The following is a 25,857-nucleotide window of genomic DNA, read 5'->3' as shown; positions in this document are numbered from 1 at the left end:
GCAAATTCTACCATTTCCAGCCGTTTTGGAGCGAGAGTGTCACCTCAAAAAACCACTCTTGAAGTGTCACTCTCAAAATTGGCTCAAATCAAAATTTTGATATTTATTTTCAGTGAATAAATAGGTTAAAATTAGAAAATTGGTTATCTAATTTTTATTTCATGCGATTAATAATCTTAATTTCCCTCACTCACTCCACCCAATTTAAATCCTCATTCAACTTTCGATCATCTGGACCGGAAGAAATCAGCAAAAAAAAAAAAAGACACCTCAACCAGCTGGCAACATTTTTCGAAAAAATTCCTTCGCTTCTTTTCACGAATACCCGCAATCGAGGTACTGTCCACTTTCATTTTTTCCAAGAATACACACGTTAAAAATCACGATCAAATCGATATTCGATTCGAATTCCAATCTAACTTGTCGTCAGCCGCCAACACATATTCGTTAAAACACAAACAAACAAACAGAATATTTAAAATTCTTCTAAAACGATAAAAAAAACTCGTCTCTTCTGCATTTTTTTTTTTTGACAGGTGGAAAATTCCTGCGATATTTTCACGGTAAATTCGATCGCGGTAAATCACATAAAAAGACCATTAACCTCGATGAGCCAATCGCGCCGAGCTGAGCGCCATCGCCACTTCGCCAGCATCCGTGGACGACGTCAACAACCAGTGCAGCGCCGGCGCACCGCCTGGGCTAATTTTACCATTAGGACGCAAAAAATGCGATCGTTTCTGGTTCGGCGACACAAAGAGAGATACTCGTATAGCAATAAGAGCAACGCACCTGGAGGAAAATTTTGCAAGTGTGAAAATATTCGCTCGGGGCCACGAGTCGAAATGGATGCATTGAATATGTAAAAACAAACAACCTTTAAAACGAAACAGAAAGTGCAACACGTCCTCCAGCCATTGCGTAAGGATTAACGAAGATTAAATTACATTACGAGAATCTGTTCTGTGTGTTCTATTCTCGTAGTAGATAGAGATACTCGATGGTTGTAGTGCAACAACTAGACAGCAGAATCTACCAACAGTTTTAGGCGGGGTTGCTCTCCTACGCTAAAAATCCAGTTCCACGACGTATACGAGTAGATAGGTACTCTCGCGTAAAAGAAAGAGAGGTTGATAATACGCTGCAGGAAAGAACCTCCATTCTATATTTGATCATTATAGAAGTTATAGCTACCGCCGGTACATTATACCTCGAACAGAATGCGGCTGGTGTAATTTTTTTTTTACGAGTTTGGATTGTTTTTTTTTCGCTAGTCGTGAGATCGTTACGTAGTTCTTTTTCTATTTTCGTGAGTGGCTGTAATTTCAAAATACCTTCGATATGCGACCGTTTATGTTATTTTTACAAGTAAGTGAGATCTTATTTTATATACCTATTTGTAAAAGAGCTTACTCAATTGAACGATGTTCGCATGTTCGGTGACGGTGGATCATTTTTGATACAGTTTGGTTCGAGTTGAGATTCATTTTTGATCAAAAAATCAAGTATCATCGATAAAATCACAATTGCAGCGTCCTAAAATGTAATAAAAATGATAAAAAATTCAATCAATCGAACCAAAAAAATTCATCGCATACTAAATGATAGACCTAGTAAAACCTCTCTCTGGAAAAATAACTCACCTTTGACCTTACGAATAGAATAATTGAACCATCTTCGAAAATATTTACACCGCAATCGAGAGTCATTCACCTTGAACATGATTTTCCTGAAACGAAGAAAAAAAAAATTGAATAAATTTTCTCATTAATTTCAACAATAGTATGTTCTTGTTCGTGTACACGAATCGTTGAAAAATCATCTTTAATCGAATCGCATTTATAATGACGAGATTCTCAAGTGAATAACCTTCGATAGGTACTAGTATAGTTTTAAATCAGTGTCAACGTGTATTCGGTCTAATGCCCCTAGATTCATTCGATGCATCGATGTAAGACCATTAAACTCGGGATGAAAAAATACACGTAATTAAATTCAGCTCGTGTAAGTGACCGAAGCAACGATGTGAGCTAATAAAGTATAAAATATCACGGAACCTTAATATTGTACATTCTATCGTTTATCTTGGCTATCTTTCCGGTAAGCTGGCATCACTCACAAGCAACCAACGAACATTTACTTATGCCAAAATTTGAATAAATTCACGTACATAGGTATAAGGTTAGTGATAGTTGAATCCATGCTATATTCCTAAACAGGCAGTTCTTAATTTGGGTTTGGAAAAAAAATTAACAATTACAACATATTAACCGAAGTGTGTAGATATTAGGTAGGTAGAGGAACATTACATAAGGTAAAATTCAACACCAAATGTACCATTAGACGGAATAGATTTCAACCTGACCACATAACCACCGAATATACTCGTAGAAGACACAAAATTAATGCAAATAACGTCAGTTCGTCGACGATGGTTTGGTATTTTTGCTCAACTCGATGGATTTTTTAGGGCATCGCTGAAAACGCAGCTTTGGTCGTCGTCGAAAATGATGAAACTGTGACAATTGTACGAGTATTAGTATGCTGTACGAGAATGATAATTTCCTTCGAACGAGTGACTTAATTTAGGACCCACCCTGTTATGGTAATTTAAATGATTGAACTGTCGTAATGTTAATGTAATATCATCACGTCTCGCAATATGGAAATGCAACCGTATACCGTACGTTTATCATTTCGAACGTACCTACATTTCAACGATCAACGAGCCAGAGAAAAATTCATATTGCATTCGAAAAGTTTTCATAACCTCACGTACCCATAACTGCCTAGGTATGGAAATACCAAACGGTATTTTGAATCACTATTTTGAACCAATATTCCAGTGTAACTACAACTATATACCTGCGATTATTCTTCCGATGTGACTGCCATCGACATCGTCGTTCGTTATATCTAATTGTTCAATATCAGCATCTCAACTCGAAGTGCTATAGTGCAGAAAAACAAAAGAATATTCGCGATGCAATCAACTCTAATGCAATTTTACACAAGACCATATTACACCTACCACGATTATAATATTACGTAATTCGAATAATATGATTTTATAACGATCAATATTTCCGCTTCATCTCATCGAACATCGATTCTTCGGTATCTCGATTCTTGGGCTTAGAATTCAGAATAAGATACGTAATGAATTGGCTTCTGTTTTACATACACATATACAGCTGCAACATACAACGAATCAACGATGAAAAAAATGAGTTCAAAAACCTACCGCCGATTGATAAAAACTACTGTACGAACAATTAGAAACGCGACGACGAGAAGTAGACAGGAGTATCGATCGCTGAACTAGTTTTGTTTATTATTTACCTAGCCGAGCGTAAACACAGTTTCCAATTGAATTATGAAGTGCATTTCTATTTTCTGGACCATTTCATCGAAGATAACCGAACTACTGTGGTATTGTTTCTGGCTTATGTGAAGAAAAAAAAACACTGACCGAACGATGAAGGGTTTAAATAAAGGCACACGCGATAAGGTCATCACTCTAACTGCAGAACCGGTTTTGGCGAAAGAAAAACTATAAAATGAATGTTTATTTTGGCATTTTCCTCTTTCCCCTTTACCTTAGGTTGTTTGAATGATTCATCTGGGATGTCTATTCATTCGCCCCTTCGCTGCATTATCGTATTGTTAGAATTGTTAGGTGTAAAAGATAGATCTTATTAAAGCAGCTACAAAAAGGGAGTATGCGCAGCGGCCATGTTTACCCCTGAATTACCATCTATATATGTACAAGATCTATGCTTGAAACTACATCAATCGCGTTTATGTCACGGTCGTTGTATCATTATTGTTACATTTTTCGTGTGAGATTGGTGTTAAATTTTAATTTATTTTCCTTTAAAAATTAAGGGCCGTATTCATAGACTTTACTTAGGGATCACTTGGCTAAGTGGTGAGCCTTGAAGCATTTTTCCCAGGCGTGATTGAATTTTTGAAATTTTGTTTTTTGATAAATGATTTATTATTTTAAAAATATAAAATTTTTATTCGTTCTTGAGAAAAAATGAATCAAAATTCACTACTTAGCCAAGTGTCTCTTAAGTAACGTCTATGAATTCGGCCCTTAATTTCAACTAATAGTAAAGTAATACTTAGGTAGGTAGGTAGGTACTTGAAATTTAAATGGCAAAGTGAGAAAGTAATAATGGGGCCAATTGGGGAAATGCAAAAATTTACTAAACGGTATTCCCGGCTAATATAGGCTAGGTAAATAAAATGCTCACTCCCCGTATTTTTGAAATTTTGATGAAAAATTGTTGGTACCTACCTTTAAAAAAAATGTTGTACCAAGTAATTTTCTCTCACCAGTCATCCCATCCTCCTTGACCACAATATGTAGGTACTTTCTCCTATTTTGATGAAACTCGCCCAAAATGTTGGTTTTGATGTAAAACCATCCCAAAAAATTTCAAGTCGACCCCCTCACCCCAATTCGAAAAATGTACCCAACTACCCATACGTGCTTAAAATTCAAAATTCTTGTTCTCTGTGTCCGTGGAGGAGATGGTCCAAAAATTTTGAAAATTTCATGGGAAATATTTAGGGCCGTATTCATAGACGTTACTTATGGGATCACTCGGCTAAGTGCCTATTAAGTGGTGAATTTTGAAGCAATTTTTTCAGGCGTGATTGATTTTTGAAATTTTGTTTTTTAATAAATTGAGAGATTGGACTCCGAAGTGTTGATTTATCATATTAAAAATATGTTTATTCGTTTGTGAGAAAAAATGAATCAAAATTCACCACTTAGCCAAGTGTCCCTTAAGTAACGTCTATGAATTCGGCCTTTAGTCACTAGGTAGGTGCCAGGTGCGTATGTGAAATTATTTTCACAAAAATTTTATTATTTAGAGGGTTTTTAGATGGGTTAAAAATTTCGCGAGTCCGAGCCGCATTTAATTCCCCTTTTTCGGGTCTTGGTTCAATCAAAATAAAAATTCATACAAGCTTAAGATCAAAGATATGCAAGCTTAGTGTTGTTGATATCTCAATTCGAGTGGATCTCAACCTCGATTTTGAGTTGAAAGTCACTCAGAAAATTCTTCACATCAGAGGTGCTCTGAGCGGGGACACATGGGCCTTCGAAGAGGCAGTTATTTTCAATTTAAAAAAAGTCGGTAAAATTGGGATTTCTTCTTTGAATTTTGCATAACCTCTAGTTCCAAAAGATATTCGTAGTATGAGATTCTGCATTTTATGCGTCGATCTATATGCGGTCAAAATCCAAGGCGTTGTTTATAGGATTCTACTCGTCACTACTGAGCGATTAAATTTCAAAAAATCCAGGAAAATCGCTAAAAATTTAAGATTAATTTTTTTTGATTTTTCGAAGTTGGAAAAATAATGACCAAAAAAAAGGCGTAAATCGTGTTACAATGTAGCTGTAGCATTATTCACTAAAAACTCAATTTTTGGGCAACCCCCCTTTCGTTTTTTGAGTTTTTGAAGATGACTTACCTGGATGAAAAATTTTAATAAAATTTCTAATAATATTTAGGTACTCATGCAGGTTTATTTTTGAACGAAAAGAAATTTCTTTCGCTTGATGGCTTGAATTCAGTTCGGACTTTGGAGATATGGCTGTTTCAAATTATTTTGTCAATATCTCCTCCCTGGGGGCGGGGGGGGGCAAAGAATTATAAAAAAAATTCATGCGGCTAGACTATATGTATCCCATACATTTTGGGTGAATTCAAAATTTTTTGTTTAAAATTGGATGAAGTATGATTTTTTTGCGAGAAAAGCGTTTTTCCAATTGTGGTCAAGGAAGGTGGGACGAGGGAAAATTTTTTGGTCCAACATTTTTTTAAAAAGGTACCCAACAATGTTTTCATCAAAATTTTAAAAATACGAGGAGTGAGGCATTTTATTTGCCTATTTCAGCCGGGAATACCCTTTGAAAAATTTTTGCATTTCATTTTCCCCAATTACTTTCTCACTTTGCCATTTAAATTTCCAATACCTACCTATTGGTTGAAATTTTTTAAGGAAATTATTTTAAAATTTGAACTTTAAAATTTAACACCAATCCCACATGATAAATGTAATAATAATGATGAACGACATAAACGTTGATTGATACGTATACGTAGTTTCAAGCATAGATCGTGCGTATATAGATGGTAATCCAGGGGTAAACATGGCCGCTGCGCATACTTGGTTTTTGTAGCTGCTCTAGATCTTATCAGTTTACTATCATCGTGATTCGTATTCGTAACTTTTATGCATTATTATTTTTCAAGTAGATAAATACGTCGGCTAAGTGCGGAAGGGTGCCTCGTGCAAATCGTTACTTGATACCTGTGTAAAACTGCCTTTCCACACTGAGCGCCATCTATCAGTCCAAGTTCAAATCTAAAGGTATCTTCCGCGATGGGAAGGGTGCCTTGAGGTAACATAACTTTTGGTTTGAACATTTGGACTGATAGATGGTGCTCAGAGTGGAAAGACCGTTTTACACAGGTATCAAGTAACGAGTTGCACGAGGCACCCTTCCGCACTTAGCCGACGAATAGTTAAATACGAATACCTAAACCTATTGAGCCTAAAATCTTCATCTGCAAATGATTCATCGTTGATTTACCTCTTTTCGAACTTGAAAAGATCCATTGCACGATGATTCGTGAATTAACAATCACATATTTTTCAATTTCCAACGGTCAACATTTGAGATGATTTTCATCGATTCGATGGTTGGAATTTTCTTTCATATCATATCTTGAAAATTGAAATGTCGAATGACAGCAAGTACAGACAGCTCTTCTGAAAAACTTCAAGGATACTCACAAATTTTTCAGAATCGATTTCAGAATTCCCAGAAACAGAATACTAGACCTAAAAACAAACAAATAAAACGTTCTGTTAGTCGCATGGCTCCTCATATTAACAAAATCTAGTTCTTGTTCCTATACCTAAGTAGGTTTTGTAAATAAATAACCTACGAAAAATAAGCTGTAAGAATTTGAGATATGACAAATTGGTCTTTCAAGATTCCGCGTTACACAGCAAAATAAAGTTCTCATCGCCGATAAAACAATCCGATTCCAGTACAAATTAGGTACCTATCATGATTCATGAAACATTCTCTGTGTTCAGTGAACTAAATCTAAATCGCTGAATGTATTATTTCCGCTAACTGCTTAGTGCTTACCGTACCTATACGTACATAGATCGCTGGCAGTAGATTATGAGAAAACCAAAAAAAAAATCGCTTGAAGTTAGACACTTTGACGGTCATTTTTTTGAATAACGGGATAATGAAGTAGCCACAGTGCGGATATACTAGTTAATCTCAGATGTTTATCAGCGTTGATGATCGCATAGGTATAAATATTGATAAGAGAAAAGTGAAAAGTGTGAACACCTTAAGCCCTCAAGTAGAAATTGAAGGTAACACGAACATACTTATACCAATGCATAGGTACTTAGGTACTCAAACTCATGGTCGTAGACTACTTAATTGACGAGTTTTAAAAAATCAGATTTTCTTTAGGTACATAATTGCATTTTAAATTCGATGATGGTTAATGAATGGAAAAACTTCCAAGATGCCAGCGTTAATTAAAAAATCTTGTTGGAAAAGGTATTCGACGATGAGTCGAAGATGCGAGGGAATTAGTTCTCTAATTAGGGATCTATTAGGATAATAGGGGCATTATAAACGCCCCCGTAAGCTCACTTGATAGTCAAGTATACAATACTTCATCTAAATTGTGTGATGTTTTCAGACCATGAAATAAGGAGTAATCAAAATTTCACTCAGATAAACAGGTAGCCACGAGCTAGGGATCCTCAATAAATAATCCTTCATCTATAATACTTGATCCAATATACAAGCTTATGTATTACTTCATCAACGAACTGAAATTCTTTTCTGATCGAGCTAAGATTTGACATCACTGAAAGAGCTTATTATGCCACCCAGATCTCAAAACCAAATTAGCAAATTTTCAGCTGCAAAAGTTGATTTTTTGATTTCTAGCAAATTTTTAAAGATGGCGAAAATAGCCTACTTATGTACTTAGGTATTTGGTACGAATTCACCCTCATTTTTTTCATAAAAAGCGAAAAAAGTTACAAAACGTAAGTAAATGAGAAAAAACACACAAGAAAACAAAACATTATTATTACAAATTGAAATGTTTTGATACTTTTTTTTATTTAAAACAGTTTGATAAAAAAGGGAGACTTTTCGACAATTTCTCACAATGAATAGTGAGAAGTTTTCAATTTCTGGCAGAAAAAACAAGTTTTGACAAACAAAACGAAGGACTTTTTGGCAAAGAAATGATACTTTTGAACAATTTTTGGAGAAAAATGACACTTTTTAGATTTTATTGCAAAAAAACGACAATTTTTAGCAATTTTGTAAAAGACGGTAATTTTTGACAATTTTTAATAATAAAAAGCAAAATGTTGACAATTTTAGAAAAAAGCACGACTTTTTGGAAATTATTGGGAAGAAACTGAAAGCGATAATTTTTGATAAGTAATAATTTTTTGAAAAAAAGTGGAAATCTTCAACAATTTTGCTAAAAATGCAAGAATTTATATCAAAAAGCGAAAATTTGACAATTTTAATCAGAAGTAGAAATTTTTGAAAATCAAATGCGAAGAAATTTAATTTTCCTTAGCAATTTTCTTTCCAAAATCGAGACCTCTTACGCAATCGTAATATTTTTGGTGGAAAAGCGAGACTTTTCAATTGCTAAAAACCAACATTTTTTTGGAAAAAGACCCAGCCAGACTTTTTAGAGTTTTTCTTTCTTTATTTCTTCCCTACTCCCTCCCAAAAAACGGTAGATTTTTAGCAATTACCAATTGGGTTTGCTGAAAAACAAGACTTTGGTCAATCTTTGAAAAATCGAGAATTTTTGACAAATTTTGGCAAAAAACAAAAGTGACGATTTTGGCAAAAAGCAGAACTCTTTGGATTTTGGCAAAAAATTATATTTTTTCGCAAAATTTGTCGAAAAAACGAGTTTTTTTTCTACAATTTGAAAAAAAAACAATAATTTTTGGAATTTTTTAGCAAAAAAAAAAAAAAAGCGAGACCACACTGGGATTTGGAAAAAAGCAAGAATTTTCAACGTTTTTCTCTCTTTTTTTCTTTAAAAATACCGACTAGGTAATTTTTAGCAATTTTACTTTTTAAAAAACGTGGGATTTTCTTAAATTTTTGAAAAAGTAAGAATTTTTGATATTTTTTGGCAAAAAGTAAGACTGACAATTTTAGCAAAAAGGAGCACATTTTTGGTAATTTACGACTTTTGGAAGTTTTTCTTTCTTTCTTTCTTTCTTCTTTTTTTTTAGAAAAACGACAAAATTTCAACAATTTTGCTAAAAGACTAGATTTTTGTCAGTTCATGAAAAAGTGAGAATTTTGATATTTTTTGAAAAGTGAGACTGACAATTTTTAGCATAAACTCAAGAAGCAGAACATTTTTGACAATTTTTGGCAAAAAGTAAGAATTTTCAACGTTTTTCTCTCTTTCTATCTTTAAAAAAAAGACTAATTTTTAGCGATTTTGCTTTTTAAAAAACGGGATTTTTTTCAATTTTTGAAAAAGTGAAATTTTTGATATTTTTTCTGGCAAAAAGTAAGACTGACAATACAATTTTAGCAAAAAGGAGCAAATTTTTGGTAATTTACGACTTTTGGGAGTTTTTCTTTCTTTCTTTCCTTCTTTTTTTTTTTTAGAAAAACGACAAAATTTCAACAATTTTGCTAAAAGACGAGATTTTTGTCAATTCCTGAAAAAGTGAGAATTTTTGATATTTTTTGGAAAAGTAAGACTGACAATTTTTAGCAAAAAGCGGAGCTTTTTTGACAATTTTTGGCAAAAAGTAAGAATTTTCAATATTTTTCTCTCTCTCCCTTTCTTTCTTTCTTTAAAAAAGACTAATTTTTAGCAATTTTGCTTTTTAAAAAAAGTGGGATTTTTTTAATCTATGAAAAAGTGAGAATTTTTGATATTTTTTGGCAAAAAGTGAAAATTTTCAACGTTTTTCTCTCTCTCTTTCTTTCTTTCTTTCTTTATAAAAAGACTAATTTTTAACAATTTTGCTTTAAAAAAAACGTGGGATTTTCTTTAATTTTTGAAAAAGTGAGAATTTTTGATATTTTTTGGCAAAAAGTGAGAATTTTCAACGTTTTTCTCTCTCTCTTTCTTTCTTTCTTTCTTTCTTTATAAAAAGACTAATTTTTAGCAATTTTGCTTTAAAAAAAACGTGGAATTTTCTTTAATTTTTGAAAAAGTGAGAATTTTTGATATTTTTTGGCAAAAATTAAGACTGACAATACAATTTTAGCAAAAAGGAGCACATTTTTGGTAATTTACGACTTTTGGGAGTCTTTCTTTCTTTCTTTCTTTTCATTTCAGACAAACGACAAAATTTCAACAATTTTGCTAAAAGACGAGATTTTTGTCAATTCCTGAAAAAGTGAGAATTTTTGATTTTTTTGGAAAAATAAGACTAGACAATTTACAGCAAAAAGCAGAACATTTTTGACAATTTTTGGCAAAAAGTAAGAATTTGCAATGTTTTTCTCTCTTTCTTTCTTTCTTTCTAATTCTTTAAAAAAAGACTAATTTTTAGCAATTCTGCTTTTTAAAAAACGGGATTTTTTTTAATTTTTGAAAAAGTGAGCATTTTTGATATTTTTTTGGCAAAAAGTAAGACTGACAAAATGACAATAAGAAGAACATTTTTGGTAATTTTACGACTTTTGGGAGTTTTTCTTTCTTTCTATCTTTCCTTCTTTTTTTTTCAGAAGAACGACGAAATTTCAACAATTTTGCTAAAAGGCGAGATCTTTGTCAATTCTTGAAAAAGTGAGAATTTTTGATATTTTTTGGAAAAATAAGACTGACAATTTTTAGTAAAAAGCAGAACATTTTTGACAACTTTTGGCAAAAAGTAAGATTCCTGGCCAATTTTTGTAAAAAAGCACGACTTTTTAGTTTTTTTTCTTTCTTTCTCAAAAAACGAACAAAGTTTAGCAGTTTTGCTAAAAAACGAGATTTTTATCAAATTCTTGAAAAAATAAAATTTTTTAAAAACTTGGAATTTTTTGCAAAAAAATTACAAACAATCTTCAACAAACTGTGGACAATTTTAGACAAAATGTGAGATTTTCTGGTAATAATTTTTTAGATCCTGTAAAAATGTGCCCTTGAGTATGTCATGATTGTGGGATTAGATTGGCTTGAGAACATTTTTGAGAAAATTGTTGCAAAATTGACGATATTGTTTTTTTTTTTTGGTTGAGATTTTTCACTTTGTAAAAAAATTTACTTCTCAACTCGTGGCTTCGGATTTGCGATTCATTGGTTCTATTGGATTCGGAATGTCGAACTTATGTTGGGATTAAATTTTCAACTGCCAAAATTGAATTCAACTCCTTCTGGGACAATTTGAAATTGCTGGAAAAAAGTCAGATTTTGCTGGAAGTTCTCATTCGGCTGAGAAATGGTGTCAATCCATTCTGAGTGGAGGTGGAGGGGGGCGGGGGTAGAATTCCGTATTCAATCCGAGTTTCAGCTAAAAAATTTGGTTCTGAGGTCTGCCTCACATGCTCTTTCAGTGAGCCAAATTCCAGCTCAATCGAAATTGACGAGTTGTGAAGGTTTTCTTGCAAAGATATCCCGAATATCTGCAACTCGACAATGATATTTTTCAGTCACCTATTCACCAACATAACTACCTATCCAATCCATGCACCACGTAGGTATCTCAACACCTCTTCGTAAAAATAAATACGTAAAATTCCAACCATCAATATCGTAATAAAAGCATTTGTAAACAATAAGGAATAGACGAATAGTCAACGGCCGAAGAAGAAGACGTACAGCCGTAAATTAATTACACGTTCGAGAAGTCAACGACACCACCGCCGCCATATAGCCACAGGTTTGGTCAACGTTTAATTACTCGCCTGCTGAGCCAGTAACCAGATAGGATAGGTAGGTACTCGGGATAGATTTACATTAAACGTCGATTCTTGGGAGAAAGTAGAAGAATAAAAAATAGCGTAAAAGTGTACTTTATATGGCATAATATGATTCCAAAGCAAAGCACGATGGCATTGTTCATTTGTAAATCAGTGAGCCGGATAAATTTTCAAACTGGAGTGATAAATTATAACCTATTTCTGCCCGGCGAAACTGGTACAATTGTATCATTTAGCGTTAATTTTCATTTTTGCATTTACATTATACATCACATTACATATACCTATCAGAGAATCGTAGTTATATACCAATTATACTATACCAAGGTTATACTTACTATAGGTAGGTAGGTAAATGCTTTTTCATTTCTTCGAAAAAGAAAAAAAAAAGGTTTCTGCTGCGACGAAGTAGGTACATCACTATCTCTTTCTTTTCGCTATAAACAAACCATTGGAAAGTAGTTTAGTATAAATAATTGGTGCCCTGTTTGTTGAGATTGTTTGAAAGCACATACACACACACATAACTAAACTAATGCTTAAATATATTAAGTTCTCGTACGAGAGGTTTGGTATTTTACATAAATATATACCTTACTTACCTACACTGCAGGTATTAGAGTATAGACATAGGTAGTATAGTAGTAATTTATAAGTAAATTAAAGCTGATTATGTCATTAAGCGGTTAGCATTTTTATCTATTTTGTTGCATTCTTCTAATAACCCGAGTTACGTCATTAAACCACACTCGTTGGCGCAGGCGATTAGTTTCATCGCCGTTAATTTGACACTAATCGTCAATTTTTCATACTCAAAACGAGTGCAATGTGAATTTTTACAGCGTAAAGCACAAGCGACGAATTTTACATAACAAGTTTTTTAGTTCACAGGCACAATTAATACCTACCTTCTTTCTAGCATTATCGATGACCGCAAATCCTTATTAGGATGGCAATGAATTGTCCATTTCGTAGCACCGAAAATAAACTGCATACGGAAGTTATTACTCGTTCGAATTCCTATAAAAAGGTGCATAAGCGTTAAGTTGAACCTTTCGCTAGATAATTTGTCTATAATACCTATTTTATCAAGTACATGGCCTCTTTATAGCCTCGGTATGAGTAAAGTTTACGCCTGAGGGTATATGTGAACGGAAAATTAACGAATTTTATCATCTGGGAAACTGTATTGAACGTGGTCACTCCCTTTTTTGGTCAAGATTTCCTAATTATACGACTGTCGTAGATTTTTACCGGGTGTAGCGTTTATTTTTTTATAATTTAAATGCAATGACCTTAATATCACTTTCAATTAATGTAGTACTGTACCACTTTATAATCTGTCTCTCGGGTTTATAATACGTACGTTGGTAATTGTAATTGTCCATTAAGATGTGCAATCTGCGAAATACGAGGTGCATATGGAATTTCTATGCCAAGTTTCGTGGGTTTAAAATGAGATCTGAAAACATGGAAATAGAAAATCAGTATACTCTGTAAGTCTAAGCCTTCAGTTTAACTACTCGTAGCAAAAAGTGCTCCAGAAATCGAATTTGACAGATATCGATCTAAAAAGGTCACAGGTTAGTACTGAGCACTCCTCTCACTCCGAAAATATGTTTACATTAGCGTGCTAGTTGCATTAGTGCCTCTTGAGTGAGATTTCAGGGCAAATTTAGCACAGAAATGGTCAAGTAGGAGTCATTAAGTTGGAGGGAGGGGGCAAAAAATACATATCCATAGCATAAAGGAGTTCATTCCACAACCATTCAGTTCAAGTTCAAAAAAAAATTTTCAAGTCACACGCTCAAGTCCCCCCCCCCCCCCAATTTGAGTAAAAATTAATCGTTGTGGAATTATTTAAAAGTGACCTTGCGACCTATCAAATTCAGTTAAAATTTCACGAGGAGTGCAAATATTTCAATGAAATTTTTTTTTTGAGTATTTTTGAACAATTTTGAGCCCAAAAATGGGTCAAGTTTTTTAGAATTTTTCAAAGAGTGTCATGCGACTTATCAGAATGAGTTAAAATTTCGCGAGAAATTAAAATATTTCAATGGAAATGTATTTTAAGTATTTTCGAAAAATTTTGAGCCTCACTATTGCAGCACCCCCCCGCCCACCCGTTGATCCTCCGGAACAACTCTTTTCTTACAGGAGGAGTCCTAAGGAACATTTCTAGCCCTTGTACTCAAAAAAAAGGTGGCCCTACTTACAAAATGGCGGCCATTTTGATTGACAGGTCAGCCGAAATCGCAAATTTTGCGTTCCAACAGACCGAATGATCAGGCAAAAATTTATCACCTGTCAAAATTTCAAGAGCTAAAGTGTGTTTTTCGATTTTTGGTGAATTTTTGAAAATCAAATTTAGGCCAAAAATGAGGGAAAAAATCAAAATTTTACCAAATTGACCAAGAAAACTGAAATTTGGGATACACCCTATTTTCGACATGCTAAATCGATTGGAAACTGTTTCAAACCGTTTTGAGCACTTCTGGAGCCTCCAGCAGATTTTTGAAACTCGAAGTTTCCACAAAATTTCTCCAAATGGAGTCGGATAGTCGAGATTTACTCTGCAAACTAATTTCAATGCGTTACGAAGTCAACTGCGGGGGAATTTCAAGTCGTTTTGAAGCATCCGGCGATTTTTTGAAAATTATTGGAGCCTTTAGTAGATTTTTGAGAAGTCGTATGGTGTTTTTTGGAAAATTGAAATTTCCAAAAAGTAGCTGGAAGCTTCAAAATCATTTAAAACCATTTGAAACCACCATGACTTCATATCGTATTGAAATTAGTTTGTGAAGTAAATTTCAGCTTGCCAACTCCATTTGGTAAAATGTTGCGGAAATTTCAAGTTTCAAAAATCTACTGGAGGCTCCAGTAATTTTCAAAAAGCCGCTGGAGGCTCTAAAATGATTTGAACACACCTGAAGTCGTCTTCAGAGGGTGTTAAAATTGGAGTGTAGAGTAAATTTCAGCTTTCCATCTCCATTTAATGAGATTTTGTGAAAATTTGAAGTTACAAAAATCTGATGGACGCTCCAGGAATTTTTAAAAGGGCGCCGGAGGCTCCAAAACGACGTGAAATCCACCAGCAGTCGACTTCGTAGCGTATTGTCATTAGTTTGCAGAATGAATTTCGATCTTCTATTTCCGTTTGATGAAATTTGGTTGGAATTTCGAGTTCCAAAAATCCGCTGGAGGCTCGAGAACTACTCAAAACGGTTTGAAACAGTTTCCAATCGATTTGGGAGGTCAAAAGTGAGGTGTATTCCAAATTTCAGCTTTCCTGGTCAATTTGGTAAAATTTTGATTCTTTTCCCTCATTTTTGGCTCAAATTTGATTTTCAAAAATTCACCAAAAATCGAAAAACGCACTTTAGCACTTGAAATTTTGACAGGTGATAAATTTTTGCCTGATCTTTCGAACTACCTTTGTACGGTTTGAAAAATTTTGTGCAAGTCCTATATATATGTTGGAACGCAAAATCTGCGATTTCGACAGACCTGTCAATCAAAATGGCCGCCAGTTTGTAAGTGGGCCACTTTTTCTTTTGAGTACAAAGACCAGAAATGTTCCTTAGGACTCCCCCTTCAAGAAAAAAGTTGTCCCGGAGAATCGACGGGGAGCGGGGGGGTGCAATAGATCCTTAAGCGGGCTCCCCAACTATATGTGACTCATCAGATCATCAAAATGGTTTAAAATTTTACCAGAATCACGAAAATTTTTAAAAAATTTTGAGCCTCAAAGTTTGGTTACGATTTTGGGAATTCTCGAGAAAAATGTCATGTGACTCATCAAAATAGCTTTGAAATTTCGCCAGAAAATCAAAAATTTCAGTCGAAAATTTTTTAAAGCATTTTTAAAAAATTTTCGAGCTTTAAAATCGGGTCATGATTTTGGGATTCATGTAAAATGTGTCATGCGACCCATCAAAATGGGTTAGAATTTCAACAGAAAATTGAAAACTTGTATTGAAATTTTTTTAGAGCAGTTTCGAAGCATTTGGAAACCAAAATTGATCAAGATCTTCAAGGTTTTCCTATAAAAAAGTGACGGAACCTTTCAAAATGACTTAAAATTTCGATTAAAAAAATTGAAATTTTCTATATAAACTTTTTTTGAGCAGGTACAGTATTCTAGAACATTCTCAAAAATGGAGATTAAAAATTTGGAAACAATCCGATCATTGTCAATAACAAATTCAACTAAACATTCAAAAATGGAATATGAAATTTTTAAGTTTTTTTTTTTTTTTTTTTTCAAAAATACCGAAATTCATGATTTTATTTTCGCCTAAAAATTCTTCAAAACTGCTCAAAAAGGGTAGTTATATGTATTGATAAAAGTTTTTGATTTTTTATTGAAATTATTTCAAATTATTTTGAAAAGTCTTAGCTGACAAATTTTTCAAAAACGTCGAAAATCTTGATCTATTTTGAGCTTGAACTTTTCAAAACTGTTCAAAAAAAGTCTAGATAGAAATTTTTGATTTTCTGTTGAAATTTCAATCCATTTCAATAGGTCGCATGATACCCTTTTTCAAAAATCCCGAAAATCGTGACCTAATTTTGAGGCTCAAAATTCTTCAGAACTGCTCATTTTTTTCTCTATTTTTTGCAAGAATTTGAATCCATTTTGAAGGGCCACCGACACCTTTTTTGAGAAACTCGATCTCAAAAATCGTAAACCCATTGGGGAGGGGAGGAAATTCTTCAAAAGTACACATTTTCGTAGAAAATTTTAATTTTCTCGTGAAATTCCAACCCAAGTTTGTTAGATTACCAGAAACTTTTTTGAAAATTTCGAAAATCATGACCTAAGTTTGGAGCTTAAATTCTTCAAAAATACTCAAAATACATTTTCGTCGGGATACCTATTTAAATTTTTCGCGAAATTTTAACTCACTTCAGTAGATTATACCAGTATGAAACCTTTTTTAAACGACCCGAAAATCACGACCTAATTTCGGGGCTCAAAATTCTTCAAAACTACTCAAAAAAAATTTGACCAACAATTCTGACTTCTTGCTAGAATTTGAACCCCTTTTGATGAGTTATATGATACTTTTTTCAAGAATCTCAAAAATTAAGACTCGATTTTGGGGTTTAAAATTCTTCAGAAATGCTCGAAATACGTTTTCGTTAAAGTAGTTCTATTCCTCGCGATATTTCAACTCATTTTGATAGGTCGCATTACACTTTTTTTTAAATCTCAAAAATAAGTATCGATTTTGAAGCTCAAAATTCTTCAAAAATGCTCAAAATACATTTTCGTCAAAATATTTTAATTTCTAGTAAAATTTGAACCCATTTTGATATGTCACAAGGTCACTTTTAAACAATTCATACAACGATTCATTCAGAGTGAGGAGAGTGCTCGTACTAGGGGGGAGGGGGTATTCGGCTCCACTCCATCCCCTTTCACTAATGTACAACTGCGCGAAAATCCAAAATACGTCTTTTTTTCAACTTTTTAGACCCATTTTTACAAAGAGCCCACTGAATTAAATATTTTAACCGGGTGAAATTATTTTTCATGATTAATAAGATGCAATGACCTTAATATCATTTTAAATTAATGTACACTGTACCACTCTAATCTATCTTTCTCTCTGGTTTATAATACATATACGTACCAAAACCTACGCTGTATAGCAATTTGTTGGTAATTGTCCATTAAAACGTGCAATCTGCGAAATTGGTGCCTGGATGCATATGGAATTTCTATACGTCAAGATTTCGTTGGTTGAAAACGATTTCTGAAAACCTGGAAATGGTAAATCAGCAAGTTATTGTAACATCGATGTACGTTTTGAAATTGAAACAATCATACGAGCATAATAGCTTTGTTTAGGTGGAGCAGAAGAAGTACCTAAGTATAGAGGAACATATTACGTGAACGTATTCGTGACATTATCACGACTGATAGAAAAACTACTCTTCACCTACATCTACCTCAATTCTTTTTCGTTATCACTCACGTTTTTTATTTATTTTTTAAATCTAAAATCTAAAATATTGAATTGACATTACATAAATAACCTATTATCTGTATTCCACAAATCGCATTGATATACTTACTTACATATGATCATTTGAGAGAGTTGCTTTGCATTGTAAACGATACCTACTTTCCTACGCTTGAGTAACACGTAAAGGCGTTCAAATTTCTTCACATTGAAACTCGAAGATCTCCCGTTCTCTACCAAGCTATAGATCGTAGATTTTATTAATACATCTGCAGTACCTAAAACAAAAATTAGCGATGATGTTCTGTAAGTGTAAATGAAACCTCCCACAAGGTTAAACCTACACATACCTCAGAGAAATTGTATCACCTTTTTTTTTTTTTGGTATTTCAATTCACCAAAAATATCAATTGTCGGATAAAATCTTCGTCAACGCCTACTTCCATAGTTCCATCTGTATTTGCATGAAGTCTTCTTTTATGTGTACAGACCGCTCCTAATTTCGTACACCATAATTACTGCAGTTCTTTTCGGCAAAGCTATTGTTATGTAATGAATAAGTACCTATAGAACAGTTAACGGATCCATTTACTTAATCGTCCAATATGTTCGAGGATGAGCGAGGTATATTCGTTCCGTAGGTCTAGGTATACTCTCAGTTATCTATTTTCAGAACTGAAATACATAATTATAATAGCGCATTAGTACAGGCGAGTAATTATTAGATGATTATTACATAGCTGCGAATCTTACCCACACGATGATAGAAAAAGTGCGATGATGATGATAACGATATAACTATACTCGTAAGTCGTGAAATTATACACTTATGCGTATCGAAAGCACGCGTATATGGATCTATTTTCAACCATTTATAACACGCATCCCTGCGATGGCGAATGGCGATGCAGACATGAGACATGCAGTTCATCATAAATAATTTATGAACTTTCATTTCACGCCGCCGTACAAGTTGATAAGGAGGTAATTCGCATCTTCGCTAGTCGAGAAAACAATGAAAAGTGTTAAAAGCATCTAAATAATAGTACATTTCTCAAATTCTAATTGTAAAAACGTTCATTTCTTACCAAACCGTTAGCTTATCTTGTTAGATTTCGGATTTGCACCGCATCCCCCCGTTCCTTTGGGATTTAGCTGTCTGACACGCTTGTTTATGTTTACTTTTGGATTTGGCCCGTTCTACAGGGTGCCCAGAAATATCGCAAACCCCTAAAAAAGTTTTCTGCTAAAATCAAAAATGTCTCGGTTGATCACACTGAATGATAATAATGACAGCACATGATTGGTTGTTAGACTGAGATGATAACATTCCACCAATCATATGCATCTATTTCACGTTGCCAACCTATATTTTTAATGAAAAAAACTTTCTTTGAGGCTCACGATATTTCTGGGCACCCTGTAGTTGCATTTTGATAAAATTTTCAATAATTTTTTCTATTTTATGTTTCAGGTAATTTTACTTTATATTTCGTACACTTACGCTCAACAATTTACGTTCGGCAATAATGCTCCAGTTCCTCCGAGATTCCTGGTACCAGGAGGAGGATTTCCAAACAATCAACCTCAACCTCAAGCTAAAAGATTGAACCCTGACAATGATAATTCAGTACAGAGATTACGTACCAGACCGATACCAAGAGCACGTGCTGGTCCTCCACCTCCAGCTTCGTTAGTACCACTAAATCCTGAACTGTTCTCATCGCCTTCATCTCCAAGATCCTTCCAACCAGTCGAGACTTCTTCCATACAACCACGTCCGGTCGTCGAAGAAGAAGAAGAAGATAACACCGAAGACGATATCGTGCCTCAAATTTCCACCATTACTGCTCCTCAAAATACACCTACGGCTAAACCTTTCCGGCCATCGATTCAGTTCAGACCGACTAAACCACAGTTCTTTGCTAATACCAATATCATCGACGAAGACGAGAATGATTTCCAAACCACGAAAGCTCAGGTGAATATTGCTTCTATTTTTTAAAATATATGTTCGAAGTTCTGTGAACTTATTGGGGTGAATTTTTTTCAGCCATCGCAAGTTCCTACAACGATCCAAGAACCCCAATTCCAACGAAAACAAGCTCCACGAGTACAGAGTTTCAGACCACCACCTCCTCCTCCACCACAACCGGAGCACGTTGAAAATAAAATCTCTAGACAGTTCGAGAAACCTATCAGAACGAAATTTGAGAAATCAGAAGTACCGGAGAAACGTGTCAAGAAGCCAGTAGCTCAGGTGAATAGATATTTAGTTATGTTCTGGTTGATCATAGAATATCAAAATAAGTAGGTAATTTTCACAATCTCGATATACTTTGTGTAGGTTTTACGAAGATACAGAGAAGATAACGCCGACGGTAGCATCACATGGGGATTTGAAAACGACGACGGTTCATATAAAGAAGAAACTATTGGAAATGATTGTGTGACGAGGGGTAAATACGGATACATAGACCCCGATGGTGTACGAAGAGAATACTCTTATTCTTCAGGTTTACCTTGTGATAAAAATAAATTAGAACCAGCCGAAGAAGGAAATAGTCCAGCTGGTTATATCGATTATTCCAGTAATAAAGTCGTACTTCCTAATGGCGACTCGGTAGATTTAAACAACATGGTTAAAAACAGAGCGAGAAAACCTGTAGGACAAAGGTTCAAGAGTCAGTAGAAAAAAATTCCAATTTAATGTATTATTTATTTATCAAAACTGATCGATTCTATTTTTTTTCATACTGGAACATTCAACAGAAATGCCATAGTTTTTAATGTGTAAAAATCTCGATGATTTTTGTCTGCATTTTTATTTTACTCCATGATACCTTGATTATTATTGCTTAAGCTGTTTGCAATATTGCTGATGATCGATTTTTATTATTTCTTTTTCATGTTGTGTTATAATGTACTTTTTTTGTGATCGACAAATATTTAAATATTCGTTGTACATATTCTCATAATTATTTATACGTCGTAAGATTATTTTTTATTTTCAGCATTTCGATTTACTTGTAGGTAGATTTATTAATTTAATTTTTATGTAGTGAGATTCGATACAAAAATACCTACCTACTTAGTCCCTTCTCCACTTTTCCCTGTTGTAATTCTGTTAATTAGCCTAAAAGTTTCGATGAAAAAATACTTTTTACTTTTGTTTCGAGCAAATTTTAATTTTTAATTAATTAATATTTGGTTTATTAATTATTTATTCCTTTCTCTCGTGATTTCTCGCTTTCGATTTCTGTTTTTTATTTAACAAGAAAAGGATGAATGATGTCGAAAATGTCGATGTATTGTGCAGCATCGATTTTGAAAGTCGATGTATTGTGTTGTGCTAGAGTGGAAACTGATAATGAAACTTTAGTTTATTAGTTTCTTTTCATTACGATGTGTTCATATTTCTGATGTTTTACAAGTTAAAATTTATTGTGTCTTCCGAGCATTACGTTAATTAATAAAATGATTCGATCGACGTTCAAAAATGGAAAAATCTACTCTGCGTATTTCTCATTTCGTGTGTTGATTTCACTGGTCTTGTAATAGATAAGGTATGATGTAAATTTCTTCGATTATTTTGTAAATAAACGATTTTTATTTTATACATGAATGAAGTTCGTTTGCTTTTTTCAATAACTTGAATCAGCTGTTCGTTGTATTTACCTGTTATCTTCAGAGTACCAAATTTCTGGCTAATCTATTATTTTCTGTCTAGTTTCTGAAGTTGACCCATATCTTGTGGGTGCTTCGAATTCGTCTGTAACGACGAATCGAACCAAATAAAATTATTCAGTGGTCTCTTATTTATTAAAGCACTACCTACTAAAACAATTACGCTGAAAAACATCCTACTAATTCACTAATGCGATAATTTTCAGATTTCTATCCGTCATCGCTCCTGCAAAAATGGCTTCGTTCAATAACTTGCCAGACGAAATCATCTTACGAATCTTTAATTACTTCTCTCAAAAAGAACTTCAAAGTACATTAAAATACGTCGACTATCGATGGAACCGCTTAGCCGAAGATAGCTCCCTGTATCGTGAAATCATCGCCGATGAAAAACTACACGCCAAAGAAGTCGCGTTTCTATTACAAAAGCACGCTGAAGAAATCAAATGTGTGCAATTCATCGAACGAGACGACTTGAACGAGTTGGCCGAATACCTATCTCACTGTTGCAATTTACAATCGTTGATGATAAAATTAAGCTTCGGAGCGGGCGATAAAATCGTAGACGCTATTAAAAATTGCCCCAAGTTGAATTCGATAGTTATTCAACATTCCTCTTGTGTTCGAAATCTGCCCGGTTTGTTTCAAGTGATCGGAGATCTGCCGATGAAAAAAATCAATATTCGCAATACGGTGGACGATATAACGACTGAAAATTTATGCCATTTGAAAAACGTCCAAGATTTAAGGCTGAAAAGCATCAAAGTCGATACGATGGGTATTTATAAATTTTGCCAAAACAATTGCGCCAATTTGACGACATTGAAGTTGATAACGTATCACGAGAATATCGAGAATTTCACGTTAGACGTGAACGAGACGATTTTCGCTGCGATTGGATCGTGTAGAAATCTCAATACGTTATGTTTAGGTCACCAGGTTATGATCAAGATGAACGACGAAGGTCTTCAGAAACTTCACAATTTGAATAATTTATCCACTTTGGTGATTCATTACGCCGAGAGAGTAAGCGCCGACGGATTCGTGAATTTTTTCAGGCAGCCTTTGGCTAAAAACTTGAAGAAAATCGGATTATATAAATGCGCCTGTGTGAACAGCGCTGTTATTCGGAGCATAGCCAATATGTGCTTCAAGTTGGAAAAATTCACGTACGAGCAATCCAAAGAAACCAGAGAAAGGAAAAGTAACATCGATCCTTTCGATATAATCACACTTTCTCGAAATTGCAATAAATTAAGATGGTTTCATCTATTTGGAATGGATATAAAAATAGCCGAAGTATTACACTTGGTTCCTACGTATTTACCCAATTTGGAATCGTTGAAGTATTGCAACGACGACGACCCTATGCGGATTCCTTCTTTTATGCACGGTTTAGAACGTAAAATGCCCGATTTCAATGTTAGCGGGTTGCAGTGGAAGTTTAGTTTATACGTTCACTGTAGAAAAAAAGATAAACTTGAGCAAAACACGTTGCCAGATCCTCATGTAAGGTTTCAGTTAAAGTAAAGCTGAAATCTCTGTGAGGGTTTTCTCGTTAATTTCGTTAGCTTCGTCGCGACTTTCTAGTCATTTTGGTAGGCAGTGATTAATTGTATTATTCGTTATAGTTTCTGTTTTCTGTTTCTGGTTCACGTATTACCAAATATATTAATATTTTTCACGTTATCTCTGCATCATTATGTTCGACTGTGGTGATAAGAGTGTAGACGGTCTGCGAAAAAGAAAATGTAATTATGTACAAAGATACTGACTCATTTCAGCTCGTTACAATTCGATAGAGAAACACAAATTACGAATTATATACCGCTTAAAAATACTTATATATGATAAACTTGCTAAGCGAATTATCAATTTCTATATCTAGGTCCGCCTCCACGTCGCATAGGACCTCCTTGGTTTCGTGTAGGTAAAGTTATATTAACATCCATATAATCGCCGATAACAAACCTACGAAAAATAGAAACGATTAATTTAATGCACGAATGTAATAATAATTTTGATTTTTAAAAAAATACTCACTTGCACAGATTCAGTGTCTTCTCATCGTCGGGACTCTTTTGACCACAACATGTTGTGCCAATGTCTCTACAAAGATACCTGGATGAAAATCTATCAGGCATTACCAATTGGAAATCGAACGTGGTACCTCTTTCCTTAGCTTCGGGATTAACTTCTTTGATTAAATTCGTTATTTCACGCAACGTCGCGTCCAACCTGAAAATAAATATCATCTTGAGAAACGTTCAAAATGATGTATTTATCGTATTTTATTATCAAACAAAGACAAACCATGTGTAGATTTGAAATTCGTTCAACGGAAATATGCCTTTTTGATAGTCGTAGAGAGAATGATGTCTTCCATACGTACAAAATACACGAAGAAGTAATGGGCAAGTCTGAAAATGACGAATAATATAATATCAGAATAGAAGTTCATTGCAACGAAAACGTGATCTGAAGATGAAAACCTTACCTTTTCTCTATCAATTTGCTCAAATTGTCTTTCTTGCACAACTGATTCCAATGCAGCCGTCATCTTGAAATTATATTATTAGTAAAGCTAGCGAATTATTTAAACTTTACTTGGAAAATCATTCATTTGAAACAAAAAGTGAAAAATTCCAATGAATTATCAATTTTTTAATCAACGCCGAATCGCCCACCAAAATAAACAAAAATGCCGAAAGCCAAGTGTTGAAATCAAATTTAGTTACTCTACATTCCGCTAGAAGTGACACAATCGACCAATCAGATTCGTCGAAAAAAGCAAATTTTTGTAATATCAATGTTAAGTTGGCAACATTGATGGGAAATTCGTTAAATTTTTGAGCCAAAAATCTAAAATCAACAAAAGCAAAAGTGAAAACTGAAAAGTTTAGACAGCGAGTCTGCGTTTTCGTAAAAGTTTCTTATAAATTTGAATAAATTGCGGTTTATATCGAGAATTTAAATACCTGGCAGAAATGACGAGTAAGTTTCAGTTCTTCTCTGTTTCATTATTCAATCGTAGATGTATAATATATCCGTATGTTTTCACGTTTAGAACTAGACGAATTGGAAGACAGTTCGAACGATATACCAATTCCGGCCGCAACGCCCGAAATATACCGAGATGATTTGAAGAAACTGACGAAAAACATCAAAGATGATATGAAACTCAAAGGTCCGAATTACAAATGGAGCTTGAACGATTTCTACATCGGTACGCCTATGGGAAGAGGTAAATTCGGTCGTGTTTATTTAGCCAAAGAACGAAATACCGGTTACATCGTCGCTATAAAATTACTCATCAAATCCGAACTACTCAAGCACAATATGCAACACCAAGTCTTGAGAGAAATCGAAATACAGACTCATTTAAGCCATCCCAACATCCTGCCTTTGCTAACTTACTTCAGTGACGATAAACGAATATATCTAGTGTTGGAATTCGCAGCCAAAGGAGAACTCTACCGTTACTTGCAAAACCAACCGCATCATCGTTTAACCGAAGAAGTATCCGCCAAGTTCATCGATCAAGTCGCCGATGCGATCGATTACTGCCACCGAAATCGCGTCATTCATCGTGATATTAAACCGGAAAATTTACTTTTACTAGCCAACGGCGATATTATGTTAGCTGATTTCGGCTGGTCGGTTCACGCACCTTCTAGTAAACGAAAAACTATGTGCGGTACTGTCGATTACCTGCCTCCTGAGATGATCGAAAATCGCACCTATAACGAGAAAGTTGATCATTGGTGTGTTGGAGTTTTATGTTACGAATTTATCGTCGGTAAACCACCCTTTGAAACGAATAGCCAGAGTGCTACTTTCGATCGTATTAAGAAAATTGATGTACATTATCCTTCTTTTATGAGCAGTCTCGCTAAGGATCTGATTTCCAAATTGCTCAAGTATAATCCTAACGAAAGATTACCAATGCACGATGTTAGGAATCACGAATGGATACTCACTAAGAAACCCAAGGCCCCAATTAGTTTGTAAATTTTTTTATCACGATAATCGCTCTTTTTAAAACATTTTATTTTAATCGTACACGTGAATTTAGTGTCGTTTTGCTAGTTATATATGTATCATATTTTGAATAATTAAAATCCCATTATTTTTATGGCTATTTTTTTTTCTTTGAAATACGTTACCATAGAAATGTTTACAGTTTGATCGATACCTTCAAAATGG

The 25,857-nt window shown here is 34.1% G+C and overlaps 3 protein-coding genes across 5 annotated transcripts; 2 read left to right on the top strand and 1 right to left on the bottom strand.

Moving 5' to 3' along the window:
• Nucleotides 1–1,033: 1,033 nt before the first annotated feature.
• Nucleotides 1,034–23,340, top strand: LOC135846855 (NHS-like protein 3). 3 transcript variants are annotated; one of them, XR_010559023.1, is made up of 5 exons: nt 1,034–1,368; nt 19,439–19,945; nt 20,018–20,224; nt 20,312–21,530; nt 21,858–23,340. XR_010559023.1 is itself a non-coding variant. In XM_065366199.1 (4 exons), the coding sequence occupies exons 1-4, from the start codon at nt 1,342–1,344 to the stop codon at nt 20,654–20,656; spliced, it is 1,086 nt and encodes a 361-aa protein (XP_065222271.1). In that variant the 5' UTR covers nt 1,034–1,341; the 3' UTR covers nt 20,657–21,589. The 3 variants fall into 3 exon arrangements, 2 of the variants coding, with proteins under 2 accessions (XP_065222271.1, XP_065222270.1); XM_065366199.1 differs by lacking the exon at nt 21,858–23,340 and having other exon boundaries at nt 20,312–21,589; XM_065366198.1 differs by lacking the exons at nt 1,034–1,368; nt 19,439–19,945; nt 20,018–20,224 and having other exon boundaries at nt 20,653–21,530.
• Nucleotides 23,341–23,387: 47 nt separating this feature from the next.
• Bin1 (histone deacetylase complex subunit SAP18) lies at nt 23,388–24,334 on the bottom strand. The gene is made up of 4 exons (XM_065366202.1): nt 24,149–24,334; nt 23,965–24,071; nt 23,695–23,889; nt 23,388–23,622 (listed from the first exon to the last, which is right to left on the bottom strand). Exons 1-4 carry the CDS (start codon nt 24,209–24,211, stop codon nt 23,523–23,525), a joined length of 465 nt encoding a protein of 154 aa, XP_065222274.1. The 5' UTR covers nt 24,212–24,334; the 3' UTR covers nt 23,388–23,522.
• A 153-nt stretch (nt 24,335–24,487) lies between these two features.
• On the top strand, nt 24,488–25,788 carry LOC135846856 (aurora kinase C-like). Its single transcript, XM_065366200.1, has 2 exons — nt 24,488–24,645; nt 24,719–25,788. The coding sequence occupies exons 1-2, from the start codon at nt 24,639–24,641 to the stop codon at nt 25,660–25,662; spliced, it is 951 nt and encodes a 316-aa protein (XP_065222272.1). The 5' UTR covers nt 24,488–24,638; the 3' UTR covers nt 25,663–25,788.
• Nucleotides 25,789–25,857: the final 69 nt, after the last annotated feature.

The sequence above is a fragment of the Planococcus citri genome, chromosome 5 (genome assembly GCF_950023065.1).
Source record: "Planococcus citri chromosome 5, ihPlaCitr1.1, whole genome shotgun sequence".
NCBI classification, from domain to species: domain Eukaryota; kingdom Metazoa; phylum Arthropoda; class Insecta; order Hemiptera; family Pseudococcidae; genus Planococcus; species Planococcus citri.
Note: the sequence above shows the minus strand (reverse complement) of the source record. Positions and strands in the feature narration are given on the sequence as shown.